We start from the raw sequence: 25,245 nt of genomic DNA, 5'->3' as shown, positions 1-25,245 counted from the left end.
TACAGTACGTATGCAGGATACATACAGTTAATGATTACCTTTTAACCTAATTTATACTATTATAAACAATTATAAGATAGATTGCAATATACGTGCGTCTGTTGCAGTGCGTTACAAAATCTGTCATTGCAGAGAGTGGTAACAAAAAGAAAGATAACTTTATCATTTGAAGCCATGAATAAAGCTTTATAAAATTAAACCATACACCATCTGTAATGTTCTGAAAACTGGTGAAACTGATAATGTTTTAAGGTGCCGGTTTCCTGCACATTTTTGATTTGTGGCTGCAACAGGAATAATAACACACCAGTGTTTTGGCTGTTACCGAGCAGTACTTGCACAGTGTCAAGGCTTTCTCTTTTTCCCACTCTGCATCACTTTCTTTGTTTTTTTCCTTCCTCTTTCCTTTGCTTGTTAAATATCTTTACCTCAACTCACAAGTTTTTTCACATTTACTCTTCTGATTCAATTCCTGTCCTGTTGCAAGGGGGAGTGAGTGGACAGCTCTGTGGTGCATAGCTGCTGGCCAGGGTCAACCCCTTATACTACTGATTCTCGTTTGCTTGCTGCTGTATTCATGCAAATTTTTTTTCACCAATGCAGTGTCTTTTCTATGCAAGTCTATTATTTTCTGCAGGCAAAAAAAGGATGTCAAAGAACTAATAAACACAGATAGTTAATCAACTATTAACTTGTGACTGTATCTTACTAGAAATGTATTATGTGGTATTGGTATAGGAAGGAGTGAGTGGTTGCATGGTGTAACACCCTGGAACCAAAGTTGAAACTGAGAATAGTTGTATTTACAAGACATTAGCAGGACTGGTGTTTTGTATTATGCGTTCAGTAAAAGATTTAAAAATGTGGGCATACTAAAGAAATTTTACTGTGATATTAATGTGCAGAACTTCAGTTACACATAGAAGGTTTCATGCTTAAGTGTCTGCATAGCTTAATTATCTAAAGGATTCATCAGTTTTTTTTAGTTCATCTGAATTTTATTGGTCACTACCTAGCCATCAGTTCCTTATGTTGTCAAAATGCTGTGTCTATACATACACAGGTTATCAAACCTGTATTTACATTTACCAGAGGAGACACTTGATCAAAGGAGCTCTTTAAATTGCTTTACGCATTAATTGCAAACAGTATTTTCCATATATTTCAGATGGTTCCTCATTAAATGTTTTCTATTTTTAATTATGAAATCTCAAAAGAATTTGTAGTGCTTTGGGGAAATCTTTCAGGAGTCTCTTATTTGGAAATTAAGTGCTGGCTACATCAGTACCACTGCTTAAGGTTAAAATAGGAATTTGTTTCCTCATGGTTTATGAAAGTCTCTGAAAACTGGGGGAGAGCTTGTGTAGCTTGTGAGGTTGAATTGCCTTGTACAAAACTAAACTGTGCAGTGAGATTATTTTTCTGTTACAGTCTATGGTAACTGCAAATCTATTTGTGCTAAGGAGATTAATTCAGCCTCTGAACTGTGTAGAAAGCTTCTCTGTTGCCATCTGGCATTTGGGTGATCCCAGAAAAATACTTTTTTTAGTTAGAAAAACATTTCTAACTGAAAGCTTTTACAATAAACTGATAGATTTAATATTTTTTCCAAGGAACAGAAGTGTGGTGTGATGTTTTGTTTTTTTTTAATGTCATGAATGTCAGTGAAGACAACACAATACTACTTATTAATAAGCAATCTTGATTACGCAGAATAGCTATTTAAAAGTATTTCCGATGGAATCTTCATTCCAGATACAGTTTCCATGTATCAGTGAACATGCAGATCTGTGCATATACCTTTAGTAATTAGCCTGGGTATAAAGACTCAAAAATCTGGTCTGTACCCTTTTTTTTTTTTTAGGATATTTTTTGATTTTCTTTCTTCTGGCTTAAAATGGAAGGAAGCACTGTTTCAATCCCTTCAAATGAACCATTACGTTGTGCCTTTTCCTCTCCTCCCTCTCCTCCCTCTCCTCCCTCTCCTCCCTCTCCTCCCTCTCCTCCCTCTCCTCCCTCTCCTCCCTCTCCTCCCTCTCCTCCCTCTCCTCCCTCTCCTCCCTCTCCTCCCTCTCCTCCCTCTCCTCCCTCTCCTCCCTCTCCTCCCTCTCCTCCCTCTCCTCCCTCTCCTCCCTCTCCTCCCTCTCCTCCCTCTCCTCCCTCTCCTCCCTCTCCGAGAAGTCATCCTAAATAGCAGCAGTTCACCCTGCACATCAGGCACGCAGATGAGCTGCTGTGCAAGGTCTCAGACTGTACCTGTGGTAAGAATCAGTCAAGTACTGAACTGACATTGTTAGAAAATATTTGTCTTGGGTCAGCTTGGTATTTTGTTGCAAAAGATTTTCTTTCTAGAAGTCCTGTGAAAAACTTGAACTATTTGATTATCAGACTTCAATTGGTTTCTTTTTTCAGTAAAAGATCTATAGCTGTTTTAAAGAAGAAATTACTAATAATTTTAAATAAATACATCCACATATATGCTTGCCCCACAAGATGCTTGGCTATGTAAAACTGGTCCAAAACTTTCCTCATTATCTCCTACCACCAGGTACCATTGTTGAGTATAGCAGAAACAACCAAACTCCAGGAAACAGATTATACATAAAATGTATAGAAGGAACATGTGAACTAAGTTTCGCATAGTCTTCTCAATGATGTGGGGTATTGACATGTTGCTCACCGTGATACTTAAGCTACTCTAGGACCTCAGGTTAAGTGATGAGACATGTATTTTTAAACTATGGTAAAAGAATTTACAGCTTCCTTTCAGGTGAAATCTGGTTGAAGTTTTTGAATTAAAAAAAAAAAAGTCTTTCCTCCCCCACCCCCAAGCAGAGATTTGATTTTGGTAGCTGGAGTAAATAGTCTTCTTAATGGAGAGACAATGTTAGCATAAATGGGTCAAGACTGTAAGAGAGAAACAAGTAAAAAAACATGCACACCCTGTGAGAATGGCAGAGTCTAAAGGCATCATCACTTTATATGTCATTGTTGGCTTAGATGCTTGTGTGATGTTGGGGTGAGATGCAGAATATCGCTATTTTAGCACATTCCTTGATCACTCTGCAGTTATCATTTCAGCATGTGTATTCTTTGAATTCATTGATCAAGATGTTTGTTAGGAACCTGCTATTAGACAAACAGTTGTCTTTGAGGCTGAAGCGTTAGTTTAAAGGTTAACAAAATACTGGATAAAAACAACTACATCTTACATACCAGAGTTCTGCAAAGTTTCTGATAAACCAGGATATGGCTGAATGCTGAGTATTGCTTGTTTTCAAAAAGAACCTTAGAAAGCTATAATGGATTCTACTTGCAAAGCAAATCCAGTGCTGATTCACGAAGTAGCTCTTCTAATATAAAGCTGTAAACTTTGCTCAGAGCTGGTTTGGACTGGAGTGTGAACCCCGACTTTGAAACTGAGAGCAGAGTGTTTTTATTTGACCTCTTTTCTAGGAGCATGGAAGGAAAATACTCAGTTTCAGAGGAGCTGCATGCTAAATCAAGGGGAAGAGAAAAGCAGGGGACTAGGACAAGGCAGGAGGAATTTAAATTTGAGTCTGGCAACACAAGGAAGACTGGTCAAAAGCTGTTGAGAACAGGAGCACGTAGATGGGCAGAGAGGAGTGAACCAAAAGCATGGCAATAAGAAATCACACCATGGAATCTCTAATTTTTCAGCGTGATTTTTAAATACTGTGCCGTAAGCACCATAACTAACTAATCCTGACTTAAAATAGATTTGTGTCTTAGGTTTGAGTGACTTCAGTGAAGAAAGCGTGAGCTGTAAATACTATCTCCCTATAGTTGGGACATAGTTTTGTCGCTTCACTTCCTTTTCTCCCCTTCACTGAGGGCTACTTTTATAAAGCGCTAACGTGGCTATGCTGCTCTGGTAACCAAAGCAGATCAGCTGTCTCTGCGTACTACTGCAGCGTGACTGTAGTTATACTAAATGTCTGTGAGACAGTATCTAAAAAATGAGGTTAATTTATGTATTGATAACTATATTCTGGGTTACATCAATTTGAAAGCAGATTTAAAATGTATTTCTGTTTCTGTCAAAGCTGCTTCTGTCTGTTAGCAGCAGATTCGCATAGTAGTTAAACCTGAATGATTTTTTTAAAAATGTATTTATTTTTTGGTAGTAAATTCTCTCTTTTCTTGTTTTAAAAAACAGTTCTGGGTCCTTTTCAATAAGCTAACAGCTATCATTCCTTCATTCCTATTCAGTCTTTCCTCACTTTCTTACCCTAGTCTCAGTAACTGCCAGTGTCTGCAGGAGACTTTGGGAACATACAAGTACTTGCCATTGGTGTGGCTACGTTCCAGCACCCTATGTGAAATGCAAACTGTGGATCTCTCTTTTTTTTTTTTTTTTCTTCTTTTTTTTTTTTTTCTGTCAAATTTGGATTGTAAGTGTTCACACGCTTCAAGGAGGGCATTTTTCATTTACTGGATGCTGTTCTTGGATTGGAAACTAGTGAAAAGAGCAGCTTAAGAGGAATAGGAGAGAATAGGAACAGAACAGCAACTGAACCATTCTGCTTTAGGCATCCTTAGCTGCGTCCTGATTGAGCCATTCTGACAAAGGTTGGTTGTATATCTTTCTAATTTTTTTCTTTCCTCAGCTCCTGGCCGCGGTTAAAGCTTCAGTAGTTGCAGGACAACTGCAATGTTCACTCTTGCTTTTTCATTTGGGTATTTTTATGCTCTATGTGAAAATTTTCATTTCCAAATACTTGAAGAAATAACCAACTGTATGAAAAATGAATGGGGATTTCTTAGGGTTTTGTTACATAACTTATCTTGATGAATAACATAGCTAGGTAAAAATTATGAATATTTCATACAGATATGCTGTATTTAGCAACTTGTGCTGGTTTTTGTGGTTTTGGTTTTCTGTGAAGATTCATGTGATTAGATTTTACTGGGGCACTTCTCAGAAAGTAGGTTTCAAAAACTTTTGTCTAGGATGTATGTAATTTTAGATGTGCATGCATATGCAGGAATGTGCCCTAGTGATGTTTGTGCGGTTATTCAGAAAATAGAAGTTCTCATCAACCACACTTGCACAATCCAGCTTGAATTTTGACATTTGTGAGCAGTCTGTGGAAATTAATAGCATACAGTATTTTATTCACTAGTCATTAACACAGTGTGATAAATGTTTTCTGCAAAACTCTAGTAGTGCTAATTGTTAAGCTCAATTTCATTCCCAGGTTAAAGTGCTACCTCTGGATGCCATTTGGGGCTTTTTCTGATGGCCTTCTGAGGCCTTTTCTGATGCTATGCGTGGATCACAAATGGAATTTCTTCTAGACAGGGGGTAACTTTGGGTGGCTAGAAAGTAGTCTTTCCGATATGATGAGGTTTCCTCCTGATAGATGTTTGTGCCTTAAAACTGAGGCTTTTGAGGTGTTATGGTGGTTTGTTTTTTTTTTTTTCTTTCTAGAATGGGCTTTTTCTGAATCTTTATTACTTTGGAACACTGTTACTGACTTGCTCCTTCTTAAGCTGTTGGTCTTGCATTTCTCCACTCTTCCTCTCTATTACCAAGTATAAATGTTGTGCTTTAGTGCAACTTTTGGTTGCCAAAAAGAAGAGCTTTTATGTGTGTGTGAAATAGGGAAGTCAGAGGCTGGCTGGAATTCCCACCTGTGTCCCCTGTCCGGAGAGATGTTTTCCCAGTGTATGAATTGCTGGTTCAGGCCGTGAATTAATGCCTCTTGGTGGATTAAGTAGGGGATCTGGAAATGCAGTCTTCAAAGTTTGTAATTACAGTGTGTGTAAACTCTGATGACATTCATGTCCCAAATTGCTTTTTGCATGTAGATTAACATAACATTTAAATTTTTAACAATGTGCTGTCTCACCTATTGCTGGGTTTTTTCCAGCCTTAGGCTGCTGATTCCATTCTTTCTTCTCTATGTGGAAACAACTGACAGAAAATCCTATCCCCATTGGCGTTTTATTAGAATATACCTGACAGAAGAGGAAGAAGGAAAAAAAGTGGAATATAAACCAGTAAAGCTGTGAACTGGCAGAGAAAGAAACAACACTGGAGGTGAAAACAGAGGAAGTGAATCAAAGAAATCTTTATAAATGGGGAGAAAAGGTGTTGCAGAGTGAAGCATCTATTTGGAACGAACATTGTATGTCCCTTTTTATAGCTTGAGACTTCTTACAACTTTTTCTTGCCTGGGTCTGTCTGCCTGCATCTCTGTGTTACCCTTTCTACAAAGGCTGCCTGTTCCTGGGCCCAGCTGCCACCAGCTGTCACCCATGTCAGAATCTAGACTCTGTTGAGCATCCATCTGCTAATTAGTTATCCCCAGTGGCAAAAGTTTCAAAGAACACAAACAGCTTTTCCTGAAGAGCAGACAAAGCCTGCTGGGGCATAACACTTGCCCCTTCCTAAACAAGCACGTCTTAATTACCCTTAAACAGACCCTTCTCTTCCCCATCTGCTCCCATTGCATTGTGTTGCCATGGCAGCAGTTAATGCTAGCACAGAACCATGCAATAGGAAACTGTGACAGTTCCAGTATCGTTGCTACCGCTTATAATGAAGAGTACGGTATGGGTGCTACATTTGCCTATCTTCAGTCCATCAGTAATTCCCCTGTTCTCACATGCTTTCTAAATATATCTGCTAATGGTTCTTCCATCTCATTTGCTCTTTCCTTTAGAAACGCAGGCTGCATCCCATCTGGTCCTGAAGTTTTTGGCAGCCTTTGCACAGTCTTAATTTCTTCAACTCTTTCTTGGTGTGAGTCTGGTTTCCTTCAGCATTTATTCTTCCTCCTTGGTAAATTAATCTTGGTTTCTGACATCTGCCTCACCTTCTTTGTAAGCACTGAGGAAAATAAATTATGGGGTTTAGGGATGTAGGGATGTCTCTATCTGTCTTTCAGTAAAATACTTAGTTCATTCTTCAGAAGTCTGCAGTCATCTTTATTCACTTTTTGTTTATATGCTGGAAATGTCACATTATTTACCCATGCTTCTGTAAGTAGACTTAAGTGATTTTTTTCATGTTATGGATATTTAAGTCCCTTTCCTGTTCTTAATTCTATCATGTGTAGCTTCTGACCATAAAGCCATAAGGAATGAAAGAACTAATGACCCTTAAACCCTGAGAGTTGGTAATAACTTTGTATTTAGGCACGACTATGGCTAAATGTATATTTCAAGATTAATAAGAAATGTTTCTTTAACCACATCAGCACAAGAAAATGTGGGGCACTTCCAAGACCAGATACAGATATAGAAATGTTAAAATGCTAAAAAAATGAGTCATTCATTTTACAAAATTATACCTTCATAAAAAGGAACAGATCTAATTGTTCATCTGTAATTCATAAAATGTTCGAGATGTGCAGCAAGAGTACGTTGTTTACTTTCTTGAGTGATATTTCATGAAAGTGCAGGCAGACATGTTAAGTGGTGAAAACTGCTGAGGGAAAGCAAATCCCTAATTCTCAAAGCAGAGTGAACCCTAAATGTAAGGTACCTTAAAATTGTTATTACTTTTGGTATTATGGCAAGTATCACCCCATACTTGCATTTTTTGCATATGAATGATAATAATAAAGAAGAAAAAGATTTTACCACAAAAATAAACCTATTCACATCTATACACACAGTAAAAAAGTTTGTGACAGTAGGAAATGTGAAATGTCTGAGGGACTCAGAAGGACAAAACAAATCTTGTAGTAGGAAAAGATTAGTGGGGCTTTTGGTTGTTTGTTTGGTTTTGTTATTTATTTAAAACAAGTGAGATTAATAATTTGATGTTGAATATTCAAAAATGAAGTTGCTTCAATTCCACCGGTTTCAATTCCAGTTTCATTAACAGCTGTAGAGGTTTCAGAAAATAGTAAAAAGTAGTAAGACAATTCATTGCACTCTATCAGAAATTGTGTGGAGATGATGAAGACATAAATAATGGGTTTTTTTTAGTTTTCAAAAATGAAATATCAATACTTTGGGCCCTGATAGTTGATGTAGTCTCAAGAATTTTGGAAGATTTGAAGGGTTTCCAAAGTCAAAAGAAGCCAGATATGAGCTTTGAGAGTGAAGGAGTCTGTATGTTTTAGAACTGTAAATACATATATTGAACAAAATATGTGCAAACCCAACTTCTTGTAATAACTTTTCACATTGCTACTACTTTTGGCATCTCTGCCTTGTAGAGTACCAATATGAAAGTCATTACACACAGTGTAATGTAGAAACAGATTGGTAATAGAAGCAAAAGCTATTTTGATATCTGTGATTAATTTCCTGCTGCATTCCTACAACTACTAGATTCAGACTTCCACTGAACTCAATTGATCCCTATTTATTTACAGTTTATAAATCCTAATCATTGCAGAAGATTTTAAGCTGATGGCTTAAAATTACTTACCAGACTTACCTGTATTCCAGACTGAGAAAACTTATGTTTATGGTTCAAAATTTTAGTTGCTCATATATTGCAATATTTAGTTGCTCAGGGTTGCAAAATCTTTGGGTAGAAAACTTGCACAAATGTATAATAATGCAAACAGAAATACACTGCACTCAGCTGGAGGTGATGCTTTCTATTTCTACACCATAAAATAATATGATTTTAGAGATGAAACTATTATGGTTTGTCTGTAGATATGTAGTTAAACACTGTTCAGAACAGAATTTTATCGTATTTCATATTTTATTAGGATTTTAATTAAAAGGATCTGTTCAATCTCTTTATCCTTGTCATAATAATGTTTCATATTAGGAAAGGAAAATACTGATATCTATAATATAGGTGTATCTATTAAACAGTAGAGGTGTAAAAGCATTTTAATGCTTTTTAAAATATGGGATCTGATGTAGTGTTAGATAGAACAGGCACTGATTGTTTTTTCTGCCATACAGTAGATTTTATATAGCCATGAGCAGCAGTAGTAACAATTTATCCATATCTATGTCATAAGATGCTTAGTTCTAAATTCCATGTATCTACTTTGCACTGAGGAAAGAGTGCATTCTAACATCCAACGAAACAGTGAACAACAATTTTTACTTTAGCGTCTCCTAAATGCGTTCTTCAAACGTTTTGTGGTTACGTACAAATTTTCTGCTAAATACGTGACTTTTATTCACCAGAAGTAAAGAATCTTTTCTCTTCAGGGTGGGGGGTGGATTGGGTGGGTGGGGATAAACCACCTACTACCCCCTCAAAAAAAAAAAAAAAAGTTCCTATCTTCTGAGCTGGCCAGACTTTAAGCTTGATGTAGTCATGTTCTTCAGGGTGAGTGCTGTATGTGATCAGAGCGAGCCACCTCCAAGAAGAGGGGGGGAAGGAGAAGGATATCTGTTCTGTTCAGAGACAGTAAGCAATGAAAACTGTCCTCTTGGAGTATTCCAGAGCTTTCAATGCCTTGAGTGCGTGTGGCAGCAGAACACAAACCGACTGTTGCTTCTGAGATGCCACAGTAGTGGCTTATGCTACAGAGCCCATAAAGATACTAAATCCTTTAAGCTCCTGTAATTTCTGTCGCCAGTATGGCAGGGGAATGGGCATGGGCAGCGTAGTCAGGTCACAAGCAGTCTCGTAGCTTTTTTTTAATCTGTGATTTTATAGGTGTTCTCACTCTGCTGATTTCCATAGCATAACGTTGATTTCCATAACATTACAGTATTGAAAGCTGATTAAGAGAAAAAGCAATCAAGTCATTTGATTTATTTTGATCTCTTTTCAGCTGCTATGTTTGATCATGAGCCTGGCTTATTTATTAATACTGTTATCATGTTTGGTCTCCTTGAGGAGCAACGTAATTAAAAAAGTTGATTTGTTGACATATTTCTATTTCCATTTGCGTTGAACATGGATTAGGAGATCTCGTTTCTTTTAGCTTTGCTGAATTTTCATTAAAAATGCCCATCAGAATAATTCAGTGGCTTGACTCTGTCTGAGACCTGCAGTTTAGGGTACAGCACAGGCATGTTTTTGAGTGTACTTCTAAACACAGAGATAAGTGAATGTATCGTGAAGTTACACATCTCTCTCTCTGTTGTTTTGCTGTGTGATTTCAAAAAAAAAAAAAACAAAAAACTTTATTGGAATATCCACTATCCACTACTGAAATTTTTAAAAGCTATAAAGCTATACTTTATCTGGTTTTTTTGCACTGATATTATAATATGTATAGTTATGTCAGCGTTTTATGTGTGTGGGTATTTGCTTTTTAATAGAAAATGAGTGACAGCTACCAGGAATCAGTAGGAAAATATTCATGCTTTCTGATGTAGTATTGGTAAAGTTGGAAATATGGGATAGCATATATTAAGCTACTATACGTACCACCTATATGAACCACAGTAGAGAATCAGTATTTGCATTTGATTGAAAAAACAACAACTAACAGAACTCTATTTGTAATAGGAAAACATATACTGGTTTTCTCTGTTACTTTTTCAGACAGTAAAGAAAACAGCAGAAACCTGACTTTTTGCTAGAATGGTCCTTGCCTTAAAAGCAGATACAATAATAAAAAGGGCCTATATAGAATGGCTCATGACATTGTACACTTTAATACTAAAGTGGCAAAAGAATTAGAGATACATACTCTAGGCAGTCTGCTTGCCCTCCCCTTTTTTTTCTTCCACTTACCTTGATAAATTTTCACTTGTATATGGACAGAAGAATGGAGGAGCAGAAACTTATGCACCGAGCTCAAGAATTGTATATGTGCATTCGCACAGACAGACGCACAAACATGTCTGCAGTGTGGTGTCCTATAGGGATTGTATGGGAGGGGAAGGGGGGAGTGAACTTTTGTTAATAGGGCCCAGCGAGCAGCGATGGGGTGGTGTTGCCACCAGCAGTTCTGCCTCGTGTAATCAACGTTCCAGCCAGTCCCTTCCATGAGGGTTTGCAGAGCAAAACATGTTGGTCAGAGCTTTCCTTGGGAGCGTGAGAAAACCCCCTATGTTGGACAGACCACTGCAGGGGTCTGGAGAGTCGACGTCGTCCTGGTGTCACAGTGGAGAAACGAGAAAGCATTCCGCACACACTGCTGGGTCATGTAGGGAAGGAAGCCTGGGAGGGACAGCTGGCAATCTGGTGTTGCTCCAGGGATCTTGGTATAGACTGTATTGCTGCTGGCCAGGTCTCTTTTAATGGTCGTCAGCTCTTTATTGAACTGGTGTTGAGAATAGCTAAATAGAAATACGGTATTACGTCATTTCCCATGTCCTCCCAGTACAGGATTTTCTTCCATTTTAAACAGTTTATGCTGTAACAACATAAAAACTAAATTTTGTGTCTAATCTAGGGAAGGCAAACGATAACTTGATGTATGTGTGTTATCCAGGTATGTAAAGGAAAAACTGATGACTGTATGGTTTTCATCCTCTAGATAACTGGAGTAAAGCTGCATCTGTACGGTATTGCCAGAGCTGGCTACTTGGGCAGCATGGAGAGTATTTGTTAAACTTTGTATTTTGATTTAGAATGGTGAGGAAACAGTAACTTCAGAAATGTATTTTAGATTAAATGAATTGCATTTGAAATGTTTTTTATTTAAAGTAGAATAAACAGTTGCATAACTAATATAAAGTATTTGGGGAGGTGATGGAGTTGGGGATGGATACCTCATTCCTCGTACAATCAAAACTCACATGATTTCAGTTTTGTTTGTGCAACAGATGGAAGGAAATGCACCATTACTCAAAGAAAATCTATGCTTGTTGAGGAAAAATACTTTGATCTCAGTGAAATTTGTTTGCCAGGTGAGTAACAGTTTAGATCCTGAGCTAGACATGCTTGTGATTGAGTGTTGGGGTTTCCTTAACTCCAGATGCTATAAAATCTCACACAACCTTATGGATTGATTCAGTTCTACCTCAGATATACATGAGTGAGATTTTGAAGTCGAAGAGCTTGAAGTTCATGTATTGATGGATCTCCATCAAATTATTCTTGTGAGTCTTCCATAGAGATGCAGGTGCAATTTTTCTTCAAACGACCAAAATTATAATGAGGTTAAATGAGAATCGAATTTGGAATAACCGCTGTCCACATTGAAGCATTGCCTTACAAACTGCCCAACGCTGAAAATGCTTATGTACTGTGAACACAATGCAGCAGTCATGGCTTGCTGACCGTGCTTACCTGACAGAAGCCTTCTTAATGATGAAAGTAAAACTGTCCTGGTGTGATAGCTTTCAGAGATACTACACAATTATTCATTAATAAGAGTAATCGCAGAGGAGTGGTTAATTGCTATTCATATTTCCAGAAAGATGCAAAATATCTGTGTATCTGACCTTTACAACCTGTCTTCTCTCTAATTACGCTACTGCCAGGAGGGGCTGCTTGCAGAGCCTTTTGATGCCTGTCCTTGTCAGCAGGATAACGTGAGCTTTTATTTCCTCAGGGTATCCTGCTACAGATGTTACGGAAGGTTAATTTATATGGAGTAGCATTTCCCTGACACTTCCATGGAGGTGAATCCTTCCAGCAATGTGACACCTGCAGAAAGCAATATATTGTTTATATGGAGGGGCGGAAGTATAAATTCAATCTTAGTAGACTTGTTTTGAAGTTACTTGACTACTCAGATGGGTTTTTTTGATATATTAATTTCTGAGTACTGATTTAGCTGGCTGTTTTTTGTTTTTTTTTTTTTTAATATGGATTGCTTTGTTATATACAAAACTAATTTAGAAAAATGTCTTCTTTCCTAACCTAACCATGTCCTGCTATTGTCATGGAACAGTTTTGAGAAATAGTATTTTATAAGGTAATTTCTAAAAGTTTTGTGTTTTGTTCCCTCAGAGAATATGTTGGAAAGAAAATTAAAATGGTATGGCTGAGGTAGTTTCAAGTTTTAAATCTGGCTTATCTGATCAAAATTCTGTTTGGATAGTGTTTATGTTTGGAGTGTTTCTGATCACACTGGATATAAACTCTGCTTTTTTCACCTGATTATAGAGCTGGAGCAGTTATTTTTGAAGCATTTCAAATCGGGAATATTTTAGAGAAGCACTGGTGTATAAATGGAAATGTCAGTGATAAATATTAGACAATAGAAACCACTACAGAAGACATTTTTTTTTGTCAAAAGGACTTCTGTTGACTGCCTGCACATACGGTAAAATTATCTGATTAATTTTGTTGCAGAATTAAGTGCAGACCATAGAAAGATTCAAGTGCTTATTTTCATGTAGCGAACTTTGTATGAGGTTCTGTGGTGTATCATCTGTTATGCCCCCTTGCCCTTTTAATAGATTATTTTGACAAAACTTAAACTTGTTTTCTGCTATGAAAATAATTACCAGCAAACTTTCCTTGTTACAATTGCTGTTGGAAGTTTGTGGTATTACTTGTATGCTGTAGGCCGCTGATATTAAGATCAGTGGAAAAGGCACTTTTCAAATGAGTGAATGTAAAAAGAAGTGTGTCATACTGTCTATTTTGATTTTTAAATATATATAATAGTCTAATACAATATATAGTATATACAGTATAGATGATGTAATTATATAATTTATAATCTTAATACAATTTGTTATTTTATTTTTAGGTATGCTTATATATTTATTGGAAAGCCTGGAAGTTCGACCACTTCATAGTGAGGATCAACATGTAGAATCTTTGAGATTTTGAGTTTAGAGATATAGTTTCAGCATGTAAATGTTGGGGTGGTGAAAGGGTGCGTTTGTCACTCATGGAATACGTTGACACGACTAAACACCTTCTAGGTCCAAGGTTTCTAGCACATGAAATCTATTTATTTCATGAACCTTTGGTGCAAAGGTCTTGAAAGCAAATGATAAGACTTACAATATGAATTTGCATCAAGCAGTGGTAATGCCTTTGCCTAGTATTAGTTCATCCTCAGCAAATGGATGCCAAAGCAGTGCAGAGTGTATAAGGCTATCTTTTGGAAAGGATCCTGTTGCAGTGCTGAAAAATCCTTTTACTTTTTGCTTTGTCCAGATTTCTTCAGCTGTTGCTGAGGTCAGCACCTTAGGAAAGAATAGAAAACTAGAAGCAAATATGCCTGAAACCTGTCACTGCTCACTGTGGTGGGGGAGAAGGCAGGGGCCAAGGCAGGAATGGCTTATTGTTAGGGTGTGAAAGGGGTTTGGAACAGAGTGAAAAGGGTTTTTTTAGGTATCAAAATTAATTACTACAGATCTAGATCTGGAAGTGTTTCTAAGAATAATAGGGAGAGGATATAACCAGCAGAGCAACTAATAAAATTATCTGTTTGGACTAAGCTTTTCATTTTCTAATAGGACTGGAAGTTATCCGGTGCTTCATTCTCATTACAGCTTGAGTATTCCGTGAGCTGTAAGATTCTGTATAGTAGCTTTTGTTTATGCTTCAGGGGAAAAATGCTTTGGTTACCAAGCTTCCTAGAATTCCTCTTCATCCCTTTTAACACACTTCTGAAAGGTGTAGATGTTAAAAGTGTTAATTAGAATCAAAATAGCAGAAAATGAATAGATGCTGAAGTATCTAGTTGTGATGAATTTCTACTTCATTAATGTTTCTGAGCTGAGAGCTCAAGGGCTTTATTACTAAACCAGTCCCCCTGTTACAGTTCCCTATAAAATATTAAAATAAACTACATTGATACTGCTCTAATGTAGCATTACAGAAATAACAAACACATCTGGCTGCATGTAGAATATGACAATGCTAACTCACTGTTGTGTTGCAGTCCTTTTAATCTGATTATACTTGAGGAAATAATCTGTACAGCCATCAGAATTTCCGCTTTGCAAATTGCCTTTGCTGACAGGGCATTTCCTGGAGGAACTGAATGGAATACTCTTATTATCAGATATTAGAGGAGATTTGTTTTGATATAAATAGATCTTTCCCTTTATGTGTACTGTTGTATACAGAGGCAAGATTATGTTTTGGATTCCAGGCTTCTTGAAAAGCCTGGGAAGCAACTACTGAATCCCTAACTTTATTATTATTGTTGTTATTTACTACATAGTGATACAGGAATAAACTAAACTGCTATTTCTGGTCTTTAATTAGGTGTTGTTCTTTGATACAAATCCTACTGGAAGTTCACAGTGCCCCTTTCTGTTATCCACTGTCAACAGCTTTCAGATAATTATTTTGAAGATTACTCTTGGTAGAAGCTGATTGCTACTCTAACAATAAATAGAACAGAGTAGGAGAAAGGCATAACTTTTTCTTGTAAATTAAAACAAGTAACTTTTATTATAATGTAAAATAGCATAATTTTTGAAGTTCTAGTTAGGTTTTTGCACAGAACGTTTTTATGAAGAAATACAGAAATAAAAATATTAGCCAAGCGATTATTAATTAATTAATTAAATTACAAGATCTGTTTGAATGAAAACAAGTTAATAGGACTATCATGTACACCAAGTTTAATTTTAGAAGTTTTAATCTGAAATATTTAGCTTTCAAATTAGAAATAGTTGCATGTATTTTAATACTTATACCAAGGTTTCCGCTTTCTCTGAAAAAGTTAAATAGCCTCATTAGACCTAGTAAAAAGGAATTTTATCTGGAGGAAATGTAATTTAATAATGAGTAGAATTCAATGGGTTTATATATTTTAGGATAAAACAGAATATAATTTAAGGTTCTTAACATAAAAGCATTAAACTCTTTAACCTGATGCTGTGCCACACAGCAGGGAATATTTCTCCCTATTTAATATAGAACATTGCTTTAGACATAAAGAAAATAATTTTGTTCAAACCTTTATTTTAATTTAGGCAAAGGACATTGACTTCTGAATTAAACAAATCTGAAATGCCAACTCTTTTTCAGTCTTCTTGGCAAATGTTAAGATACAATTTTCAAAGTGATATCGTTGAATCATAGAAGAATCTATTATGAGGCAAATAATGAGAAGCTAAATTTTGTTGGTTCTTGTGCACTTGCAAACCATTCATTAGCAGTGTTGGTTTGATTTACATTTCTGTGTAGAAGGTTTTTAAAATGGGCTTATTATAAAATTACGTGTGAGTTATCTATTTAATTCTATAATCTGTAATTAAGTGAAGTTTTATCTTCTGATATTTTTGTGTTGTACACTTTATAGCTGAATAAATTGGAAGGGCTGAAGTGATCAATAAAATCATGTACTGTGACCTCTTAAAATAACAGCCCAAACAAACTTGATCATGACTGCAAAACTTCCTTTGGAGTTTTGGCACGTAGTCCAAAATATTTTTTAAAAAATGTAATGGTGTTATCTTTGTGATGAACACTCCATCGTGCTCATAGATACAGTATTCCAATGGTTAATAAATCTTACTCAAAATCAATACCTTAGTCTAAATTTGTCTAGTTTTGGCTTCCCACTATTACTAGCTGCTTATGCTTCTTTTTACTTAGTCGAAGAGCTACACTTTGTTTTCTGTTCATGGTAGGACCTTGTGTGTGCCAGGGATTTGAGACAGGACTGTCTAGGCATTCTACTAGAGTGAACTGGGTAGATAAGATCAATACGCTTTTAAAACCCATTTTTCTTGGCATATAAACTATAATAGTTACCTTTTTATAATGGAACTAGAGAAGAGAGGATAGAAATATTTAAAGGGTTTCCATAAGAATCTTCTGAGAATCCAGGTAACTTTGTGGGGAATCCTTGCTTGTTTGCTTTCCTCGGTAAATCTTGGAGCAGCAGCACACTGCTGTTTCTGTCTGTAAGGTTGCTAATGTGGCTGCTTCTGCCCCCTGCAACCTGCCTGCTCTGCCTGCCCTGCCTGCTCCTCGGGCTCTGCTCTGTGCAGAGACCCTCTGGCTCACACCTTGCAGCCCCAGCGATCTTCCCTGCCCTGAGAAAGCCCAGCTGCTCAGTAAGAGAAAGCTCGTCTAGGACAGGCTCCTAACTTGTGCTTGTTAATTAACACAGGTGCTTGTTAATGCATGTAGCACCATGCTGAACAGAAGTAAGAGACACTGTCCATTAAGTCTTTTAGGCTATGGATTCTGTGATTTAATACGAGATTTTTTTTTTCCTATCTTAGATTTCTTGATTACAGAAGCAGGCAAAATGCGAATGCATTTATTCTGATTTTTTTTTTCCCCTGGATGAATGATTTGAGATTGCAGAAAACAATCGGTTCAGATATTGTCATACAAAAATATAAAATAGATCATTAAGAAAAAAAAGTAATTTTTAAATTATTGTAATAATAACAACAACAAAATATAATTACTACTACTTGATTCAATGAGAAGTAATCCTATATTCTTAGGATACTTGTATGTTGATACATTTTTGAGTTTGTGCAAAGCTTTCGAAGGGACCATTGGAAGAGTATATATGCAGACTATTATATATAACATATATATAATATATATGCTCAGTATAACAGATCTTAAAACTTTATCATACATATTATTAGGGTTGTGATTATTCGGGGAAATAGGCAAGAAGAAATGTTAGTCTGAAATACGGTAAGTTATGAATGTACAGCGCTTTGGCTGCTCGTGTTAAGTTTCCTGTGAGCACACCATTAGCCATAAAAAATATTATTTAGCTCTTAGTGAAATGAGATGAGCTGCTTGTCTGCATTGTGGGGAAAGACAATGCCCATGTGTTTATTGTGGAGAAGCGGACTTCACAGAAAAGTCAGAAATCTTCATATTAAATTCAGCATCGGGCTGATCCAACAGGTAGCTTGTGTCTGTACCACAGATAGTCTTGCATTAACTTAGTACTGGCACAGTTGCTGATCTCACCATTTTGTAATGCTTGGTGCTCAGAAATTTTCAGTTTTGTTTCTGGTTGTGTCCTTCTGCATCTCTGTCAGGGAAACTATAAATTCTCTAGAATAAGTGATAATAAATGTTACTATGTGTAGACCATGTAAGCCAAAGCTTTGTGAACAAAATACCATGCTGCAAGTTTTTCATCTACTTATACAGTAGCTTACAGAGACAAGTACATTTGCCTCTGGCTATTCTTGCTGCTTCACAAATCATAAATGTGTGTATTAAAATGTATACGCTTTAAACCACATTAAATATAGACATATGTATGTAATGTGGTTGGAAAAAGTCTGTAATACCTCTTGTCAAACTACAGTGTTTCAAAAAGCTTGCTTCCTACAAAGTATTTCAGTAATGTAAAAAACCAAATGTTCATTCAAGAATGACTTTATGACCTTGCAGAGAATTACAGGACAGGAATTAACAGGAAAAATCACACAGATGCAGTGTTACAAGTACAGAGGATCGGTGGGTTTGCAGGAGCAGGCTTAACATGTCAATTCCTGAAACTTCTCAAAGTATGCTACACAGTGTTGAGTAATATGATATGTTTCATCAGCACAGAAGCTAACATTTTCTAGGTGTTAGTGTCTCGACTATGAAATCACTGAAAAACCGTGAGGGGAAGTAGTGATTGAAATGCCAGCAATGACAAGAAAATCCTGTTCTATATATATGTCCGAAATGAAAGTGTGAGTAATGAAAAGAAAGCTTGGTTTTACAAATATGGTTTCATCTGATACAATATTTACATCGCTTTTGGAGGGCTCTAATTACTTTGCAGATAGAGACTTTTTCCTCCTTTGTAGCAGTAAGTCATTCTTCAAACTGTAGTTAATGCGTGCTGTTCCTTTTTACTGAGCTCCTGATTTATTCATATGCTGTACTTATTTCGCTTTACACTTTGCTGATTTTCTTCCATATAGCAGGCATAAAGGTATGTGCAGCCTCTTGGTATCAGGGACTGAAAAAGCAGGGATGCTACGTATTTGAAATAATTGCTTATGGCTGAAGTTTTCAATGAGTCAGTTTTCATACAGTGGCACTTGATGTGAGGTTGTGCCTTCTTTTGACATTCAGTTCAAAGTGAAAGTGCAAACTACTCCTGGGAAGACAGCTCATTTTGGAATGGCTTATTCATCCTTGAAACTTTTTCTTCAAACATTTTAAGGGTCTTCGTAAAGGAGCAATGCTGTATGTGTGCTTTAGTCAGCAAAATGAACAGGTGTTGGCCCATAAGAAGTGATACAGTAAGATACAACACATCATCAAAAGAAACTTTTGAAGCTAACCAAGCTCAAGCTTACAAGTTTGAACCTGCAGAAATCTGAAGGAGCTCTTGATTTATGTATTTGGTACATAAATTCTTGATTCATACTGTATGCAAATAGTTACTATGGTCAGATGCATGATGGTACGTACTAAGTTAGACAGGCTCGAAGTTCTTCCTTCACAGCGATGGAAAAGGCATTCAGCTGAAGAAGCTTGCTTGAGGCCAAGCAGGGGTCATTAGCAGAGCCAGAGTTAGGAGACAGACCTGCTACCCGGTGAAATCTGTTTGTTCCTCTGGTGTCATTTCCTTCCTGTGTTGCTTTGTACATATGTGTTGCTACATCAAAAATGTTTGTGCTAAGTATCCTGCGTGTGATTCATTGCTGGTGAGCTAAATGATACAGAAGGACTTAGGAGCTGAATTATGATAAGTGCTGTTTGATGGAGAAGTTCAATGTTTGTCATTCAGTAATACGCATAAAATGCTAGGTGTTACTAGGAAAGAAATGCACAAGCCATAATATCTTATTATGTATCTTATAGTTTAAACCCATTTATTCAATGCTGAATGGAGTTCCAATTACCTTATTGGGAAAGAGTAAGAAAAAGGTGATGGGAATAGTGATAAGTACGACAACTCTGTCTTGAATAAAACAGATCCAATTTTACAAAAGGCATTACGGGCCCAGAAAAGGTCAATAGGGCATAATTATTCATAATTTTACTTAGCAAAAGGTGTCACCAAATGAAATGGCAAGGTTTAGAACAAAGGAAGTATTTTTTGGAGGCAGCTTATAGTGAGATCATGGAACCTGTGGTAAGGAAGCTAGTTTAACCATTTTTTATCTTAAACTTCATGCCTACAGTTTTGAAGCATCGCTTCAGGTATGGGTTATTGGGAAAACATTACCTGCATGGGAGTTAGCACTTCCAAAGTACATACTAACTCGTTCCTTCCCCACCTGAAAGATCTAGAGGTGCTCCTCTCTGTAGGCATCAATTAATTTTGGACCATGTCAAATCCTGGTATGAGACCACTGGGTAGATACTCATCCAGTGTGCAGAGGTAACTATGCTGGGTCTCAGTGTGTGTAGTATTGGTACTGACAAAAGCCTCCAGCCTGGACGCACACAGACAGTTGTCATTTGACGTGCCATTTGTGTGTTTATTGAGCGCAATCTTTACAGAGAGCTGTGGGGATTGGGCTTCTGTTGGTGGAATTGTCCTCTGATTGACTTCACTGATAGGGCTCTGGTGATCATCACTGGGTAATTTGTGGTACTAGAGGAGGATAGGTTTCAGAATTATCAAAAAAGTGAATATCAATAACACAGAGAAGAAACCAGAGTTATTTGCTAATGGTCAAGAGTTCAGGAAGAGTTTTCTGTATGTATTCACCTTCTACCTCCATTCTTCTGTAGTTTGGACCTCTTTGATTTCTCGCTTCAAAGGAAACACTGTAGTATTGTCTTTGTGCAAATATGGAACAAAAGGAAGGGCCAGTTCATAAGCTGGGATATAGATATTCATTAGGCACACACTTTTTGGCCTTGAATGGTTGCAATACATGATTACGTGCTGTATAAGTATATGACCAATACATGGCATTCACAATCTTACAGGTTTTTTAAGAATTTTGCTCCTTCCGTCTTAATTATGTATTATCACGTCAGAGGTGTAGTCCATTCTTCCAATGACTTATTTGATCTTAAAACGAAAGCTTTGACCAGCTTCATATTTGGTAAATTTTGGAGCATTTCCTAGTTATAGAAACTAAAAAATGTCTGTTAGTTTTTCTCTAGATTATTATATGACATATATAAATAAATATTTATGTGATGGTCACATTCAGACATTGTGATGGCCATAGCTTTGCAAGTGTTAATTTTGCAGTCAGGAGTCCCAAGGTATGTGTTTTACTAGCAGATTTACCTGTGTGGTTTTGTGGGGTTTTTTTTTGTTTTGTTTTGTTTTTTTAAAGCATATGGATGATACTGAATTATCATTGTAATGGAATTTGAAGTTCTCTGGTTATTAGATTTTTCTCCTTTTGTATAAGAAACTGTGTCTTAAACTTACTGCTTTAGGGTAGTACTAGCACACTATAGCTTCTCCAAGATGGTTTTTTTTGGCTTCGATGTAAAACTTCAATGAATTTTACTTTTTTGGTAGAAAGTTGTATGTTGACAGAAAATCTGAAATGTTAATGTCTTCTGTTGCAAGTCACAAACTGTGATGTGTGCTGGAGTTAGTTGTTCTTTTATTTCTCCTCCTTTTTCCTCCTGACACTGCAAGAACAAGTTGTGAAAGACAGTGAAAATAAGGGCAAAAAGGTGGTTTGAGCCACCTATCTCGAGGATTAAAGATTTCAGTTTTGCAGGTAATACAATTTTAACTGTGCCTTTGGGAAATGAGATGAAAGGAAGTCTAAAGATTATGGTAAAAACAAAAGAGAATAAACTACTTGAGGCCAGTTGTGGAGAAAAAAGCAATATTAAGAGACAAAAGTGAAAGTGATGAAAAAGAATGGAGAGAGATAATATATCAGGTTCTGTAAATCCCTTTTATTTTTTAGTAGCATCCATAAAATTGAAATGATCTACTTTGGGACATTCTGAAAGCAGGTATATCGTATCTACTTTTAAGAAATGTACAGGAAAAAACATTCACAAATAATCTCACTGAGAATACTAATAATCTCCTAAAAAGTGCTTAGTCTCAGATTGCTATAGTCATACCGTCTGCTATTCTTAAAAAAATGCCTTAAAATTGCTATATTTTGAACACAATAAAATACCAGAATGTGTTCATCTGTAATCATACGTGGTTTAAGGTATCACTACTTCTTATAGCCAGAAGTGTTGCATTATGAGAAATAATAAGGAATCTCAAAGTTTTCATAGGAGACGGAGACATCCAAGAGCTGCCATTGTGAATCTATTCACAGTGCAACAAGACACTTGTCTTGAAAAGGTTCATTATCCTTCACCTTTTTCAATTGTCCCATGTTACAATAAAAATCAGACAAAAAATGCTTTAAAGCAGAGTTATAGGTAAGAGAAGCTTATGATACATTAAAATAATTTTTCAGACATGCTCTAGTCAAAGCATTATTCATTTTTACAGAAATCTTGGTTCTCCACAGATGTTGAAGTGTAGATTTAGCACTAGCAACCCCTCTTGCCCTGGAATCCTCAGACTTTCCACATTCCCAGATCTTCTGAATTGCTGGGTATCAACCTATTTTCCAGGATTTTTCTAAAGAAACAGTATTTACAAAGTCTCTTTCTTTGTCTGCTGTTCCTCCCTAGTAATGTTTGAGCGAACAGAACAATTGCAACCAAATCTGCTGTAAGAATATAGGTTTTAAAGAGAGAAAATCATTGACCTATAGATAAAATTGGTAGTTCAGTAGAAGTTCTAGCCTGAATGAGTGTTCCCACTAAGGGAAAAGCTGAAGCATGACTTGGAACACCTTTTTGTTTGGCTAACTGATCTGCCAAGCACAGCTGCACTGGTCAGACAGCACGTGCCATTTGGAGCTAGGCACGGACCTGTGGTGTTTCTTGTATGGTGCAGGTAGCAGGACAATGGGAGGATGGAAGGAAAAGGCATGTGAGACTCTTTAAGAGGAGAGGTGGTAAGAAAACATTGAAGAACACAATGTGAACAAGAAATGTGGTTGAAACCAAACTTCATAGGGAACCAGGCTTCATTTGTTACAGTACTCATAGAATAACTGATTTATTTTTAGGACTGTTTTTCTATATTCTTCAGAAGTTAAGGTTTCTTCAAAATGTAATTTCAAGTATAGCTGTAGTGACCATCAGAAAAGAGGTTTTGACCATGACTGAACATTTTAATATTAATTGTTTTTGAAGAGACATTGTACTCCTTAACCACCAGTCACAAGATCACCGATGAGAATAGAGAAGGTACCATAAATGTCCTATGTTAGCATTTTTAGACTATATAAGTTTAGTTTTAATACTGACCTTTTGGCAACATACAATTGCAAGCCATTTTTAGTCTCTTCTACCCAAGACCCAAGCATGGATATTCTGTCCATAGGTGGGCAGCTCTTCTGTCATTGCAGCAGATCTAAGACACCGTAGTGCCTTTTAATCAAGTTCAGTTATGATGCAAGAGCAGTCTTCCACAAAGACCTTATCTAGTCTTCCTGCTTTTTGAGAACTGAAGTAGTTGCTCAAATAAGAATGAAGTTGGCATAAACTACTTTTGTCATGGAGGTATTGCTGCTGCAGTATTTTGCTGGAGTATAATTACAGGGGGAACAGGAAGGGAGAAGAAAGAAAATTAGAACAGTTTATTATTCTGAAATGCATCCCCCCCCCGATATCTCCCTTTTATTGAGTTGTCAGTAAAATTATTTTTGTTGGTCCAGGACAATAAGGATCTAATAAGGGTAACAAAACCAATTTATATAGAGATGTAAAAATGGATTATCTCGCATACTGTTTTACTTGGAAAGCATGGTGGGGAGGTACCTACATTATCGGTGACTTTTAATTTAACGCTTCATATCTTGGAAGCATCCAGACAACAGTGTAGATGCAGGTTTCGTACAACTTCAGACTGTCAGGCAATATAGTGATGATAATCAAATGTGCATTTCATAGAATTAAACTAAAATATGTCCTCATCATATCTCTGAGGGTTTTTAGTATTAAAGTACCAAGTTTCTGTTGTTGAAAAGGCATGAATGGCCAGTATTGGAATAATCAAGATACCATGAAGATAGTTGTTGATTTGTATTTTTGTTCTATAAAATGCAAATGCAGTACATTTTCATAGTTGCACATCAGAACTTTTCTAGGGGGGTTTCTCTGTTTTGACAGACTGCCTAACTTTTTCAGTACTGCTGCTGGAAATCCTTCCTTCCTGAAAGAGGTTGCATGGTGAGAGTCTTGGATGGTGTTCTAAAGCATAGTATAATTGTCTGTGTGTGTTCTCTTGCAATGTGATTTAACAAACATTTTGACACTGATTTAATCTGAGTATTAATGTCCAACAAGTGAGTTTTGGAGAATATAGATGTCTTTCAGATTAATTTTTCATGTTTTATTGCTCAGACTATGGTGACTGAAAAATACAAGGCAGAATTATGACATTGATAGAAGAAATGTTCTTCTGGTAGCGTATGCAGTCTGTAAAATAATTATATTTACATATTTTCACATATACACATACATTTTTAGACTTTTGTCCTCTTAAGAAAGTTGAGAACATTGGAGAAAATTCTGGTGTGACATTACTAGGAAGTGATGTTTGTGAAAGTTCTTTCCTCATTTTTAGTATAGTCCGGTGATGAAGCTTTCCAAATTACACCGTAAATATTTTTATTCAGTTTTCAAAAATAGCATTGTGTCAGAAATGTGAAAAATGAATAACAGTGATCAGAGTAGGGAAAATTAGTAGTAACTGCACTGTGTTTTCAGACATTTTCAGTATATTCAGGCCTCTCTAGTCTTAATGATTTCCATGGTACTCTCTATTTATTTCTAGAGTAATTTTTATGAATTTTATTGAAAATAGGACTATAAATAACTTCCTTTGTAGTGGAAAGATAACATAACCTATTAGGGTGAGGGATTAAATAATTTATTTGTTTGTTTGTTTCAATATGGAAGGTCCCTTATATGGGCTGTCCCTTGTAAAGGCATGGTGAGAACTGGTTTATTATTCTGTGCAGATGTGTATGGTGTGGCACTTCTTAAGTGTGCATGTTGGGACTGCAATGAGAAAAACTTATTCTTGATGTACTTTGCTTATTTATCCTTAAAACAGATTTCAGAAATGTGTAGTTCAATTAAAACCAATGTCTGGAATATTTAAGTGGCTTAATTCCTTACCAAATTTAGTCTGCTTTCTTTATGTACCCTATGTGCCATCTTACTTATACCATAGTATGCTATGGTATCTCTTAGTATTTTGCAAAATATTTTGCATCCAGTTGATACTGCAGAAATAATTAAGGCTTATCAGAGCATTCATGATAATTAAACCCTTTTCTTTTGATTTGGATCATCCTTTCTAGTAATCCTCATTGTTTGCCAGAGAGATCATGTTAAAAGAAAATTTACAGAGGAATGCATATGTACTTTACAGTTGAATTGATAGTATTGGGCCAGAGGCTGCTAACAGTCTCCTTGTTAGAATCCCAGAGTGCAGTATTTCCATTTGTAGAGTC

At 36.4% G+C, this 25,245-nt stretch overlaps 1 protein-coding gene across 4 annotated transcripts in view; it reads left to right on the top strand.

Moving 5' to 3' along the window:
* The window catches only part of ENTREP2 (endosomal transmembrane epsin interactor 2), a 149,773-nt gene that overhangs the window by 63,691 nt on the left and 60,837 nt on the right, over positions 1-25,245 (top strand). The window contains exon 3 of one of the 4 annotated variants that reach the window (XM_080395583.1): positions 11,683-11,766. The exons of the other annotated variants lie outside the window; for them this stretch is intronic. Within the exon in view, the coding sequence (XP_080251709.1) occupies positions 11,683-11,766 (84 nt within the window). The remainder of the gene's footprint in view (positions 1-11,682; positions 11,767-25,245) is intronic. 4 annotated transcript variants of the gene reach the window in all.

This window comes from Falco punctatus, assembly GCF_963210335.1.
Source record: "Falco punctatus genome assembly, chromosome: 7".
NCBI classification, from domain to species: Eukaryota; Metazoa; Chordata; class Aves; order Falconiformes; family Falconidae; genus Falco; species Falco punctatus.
Note: the sequence above shows the minus strand (reverse complement) of the source record. Positions and strands in the feature narration are given on the sequence as shown.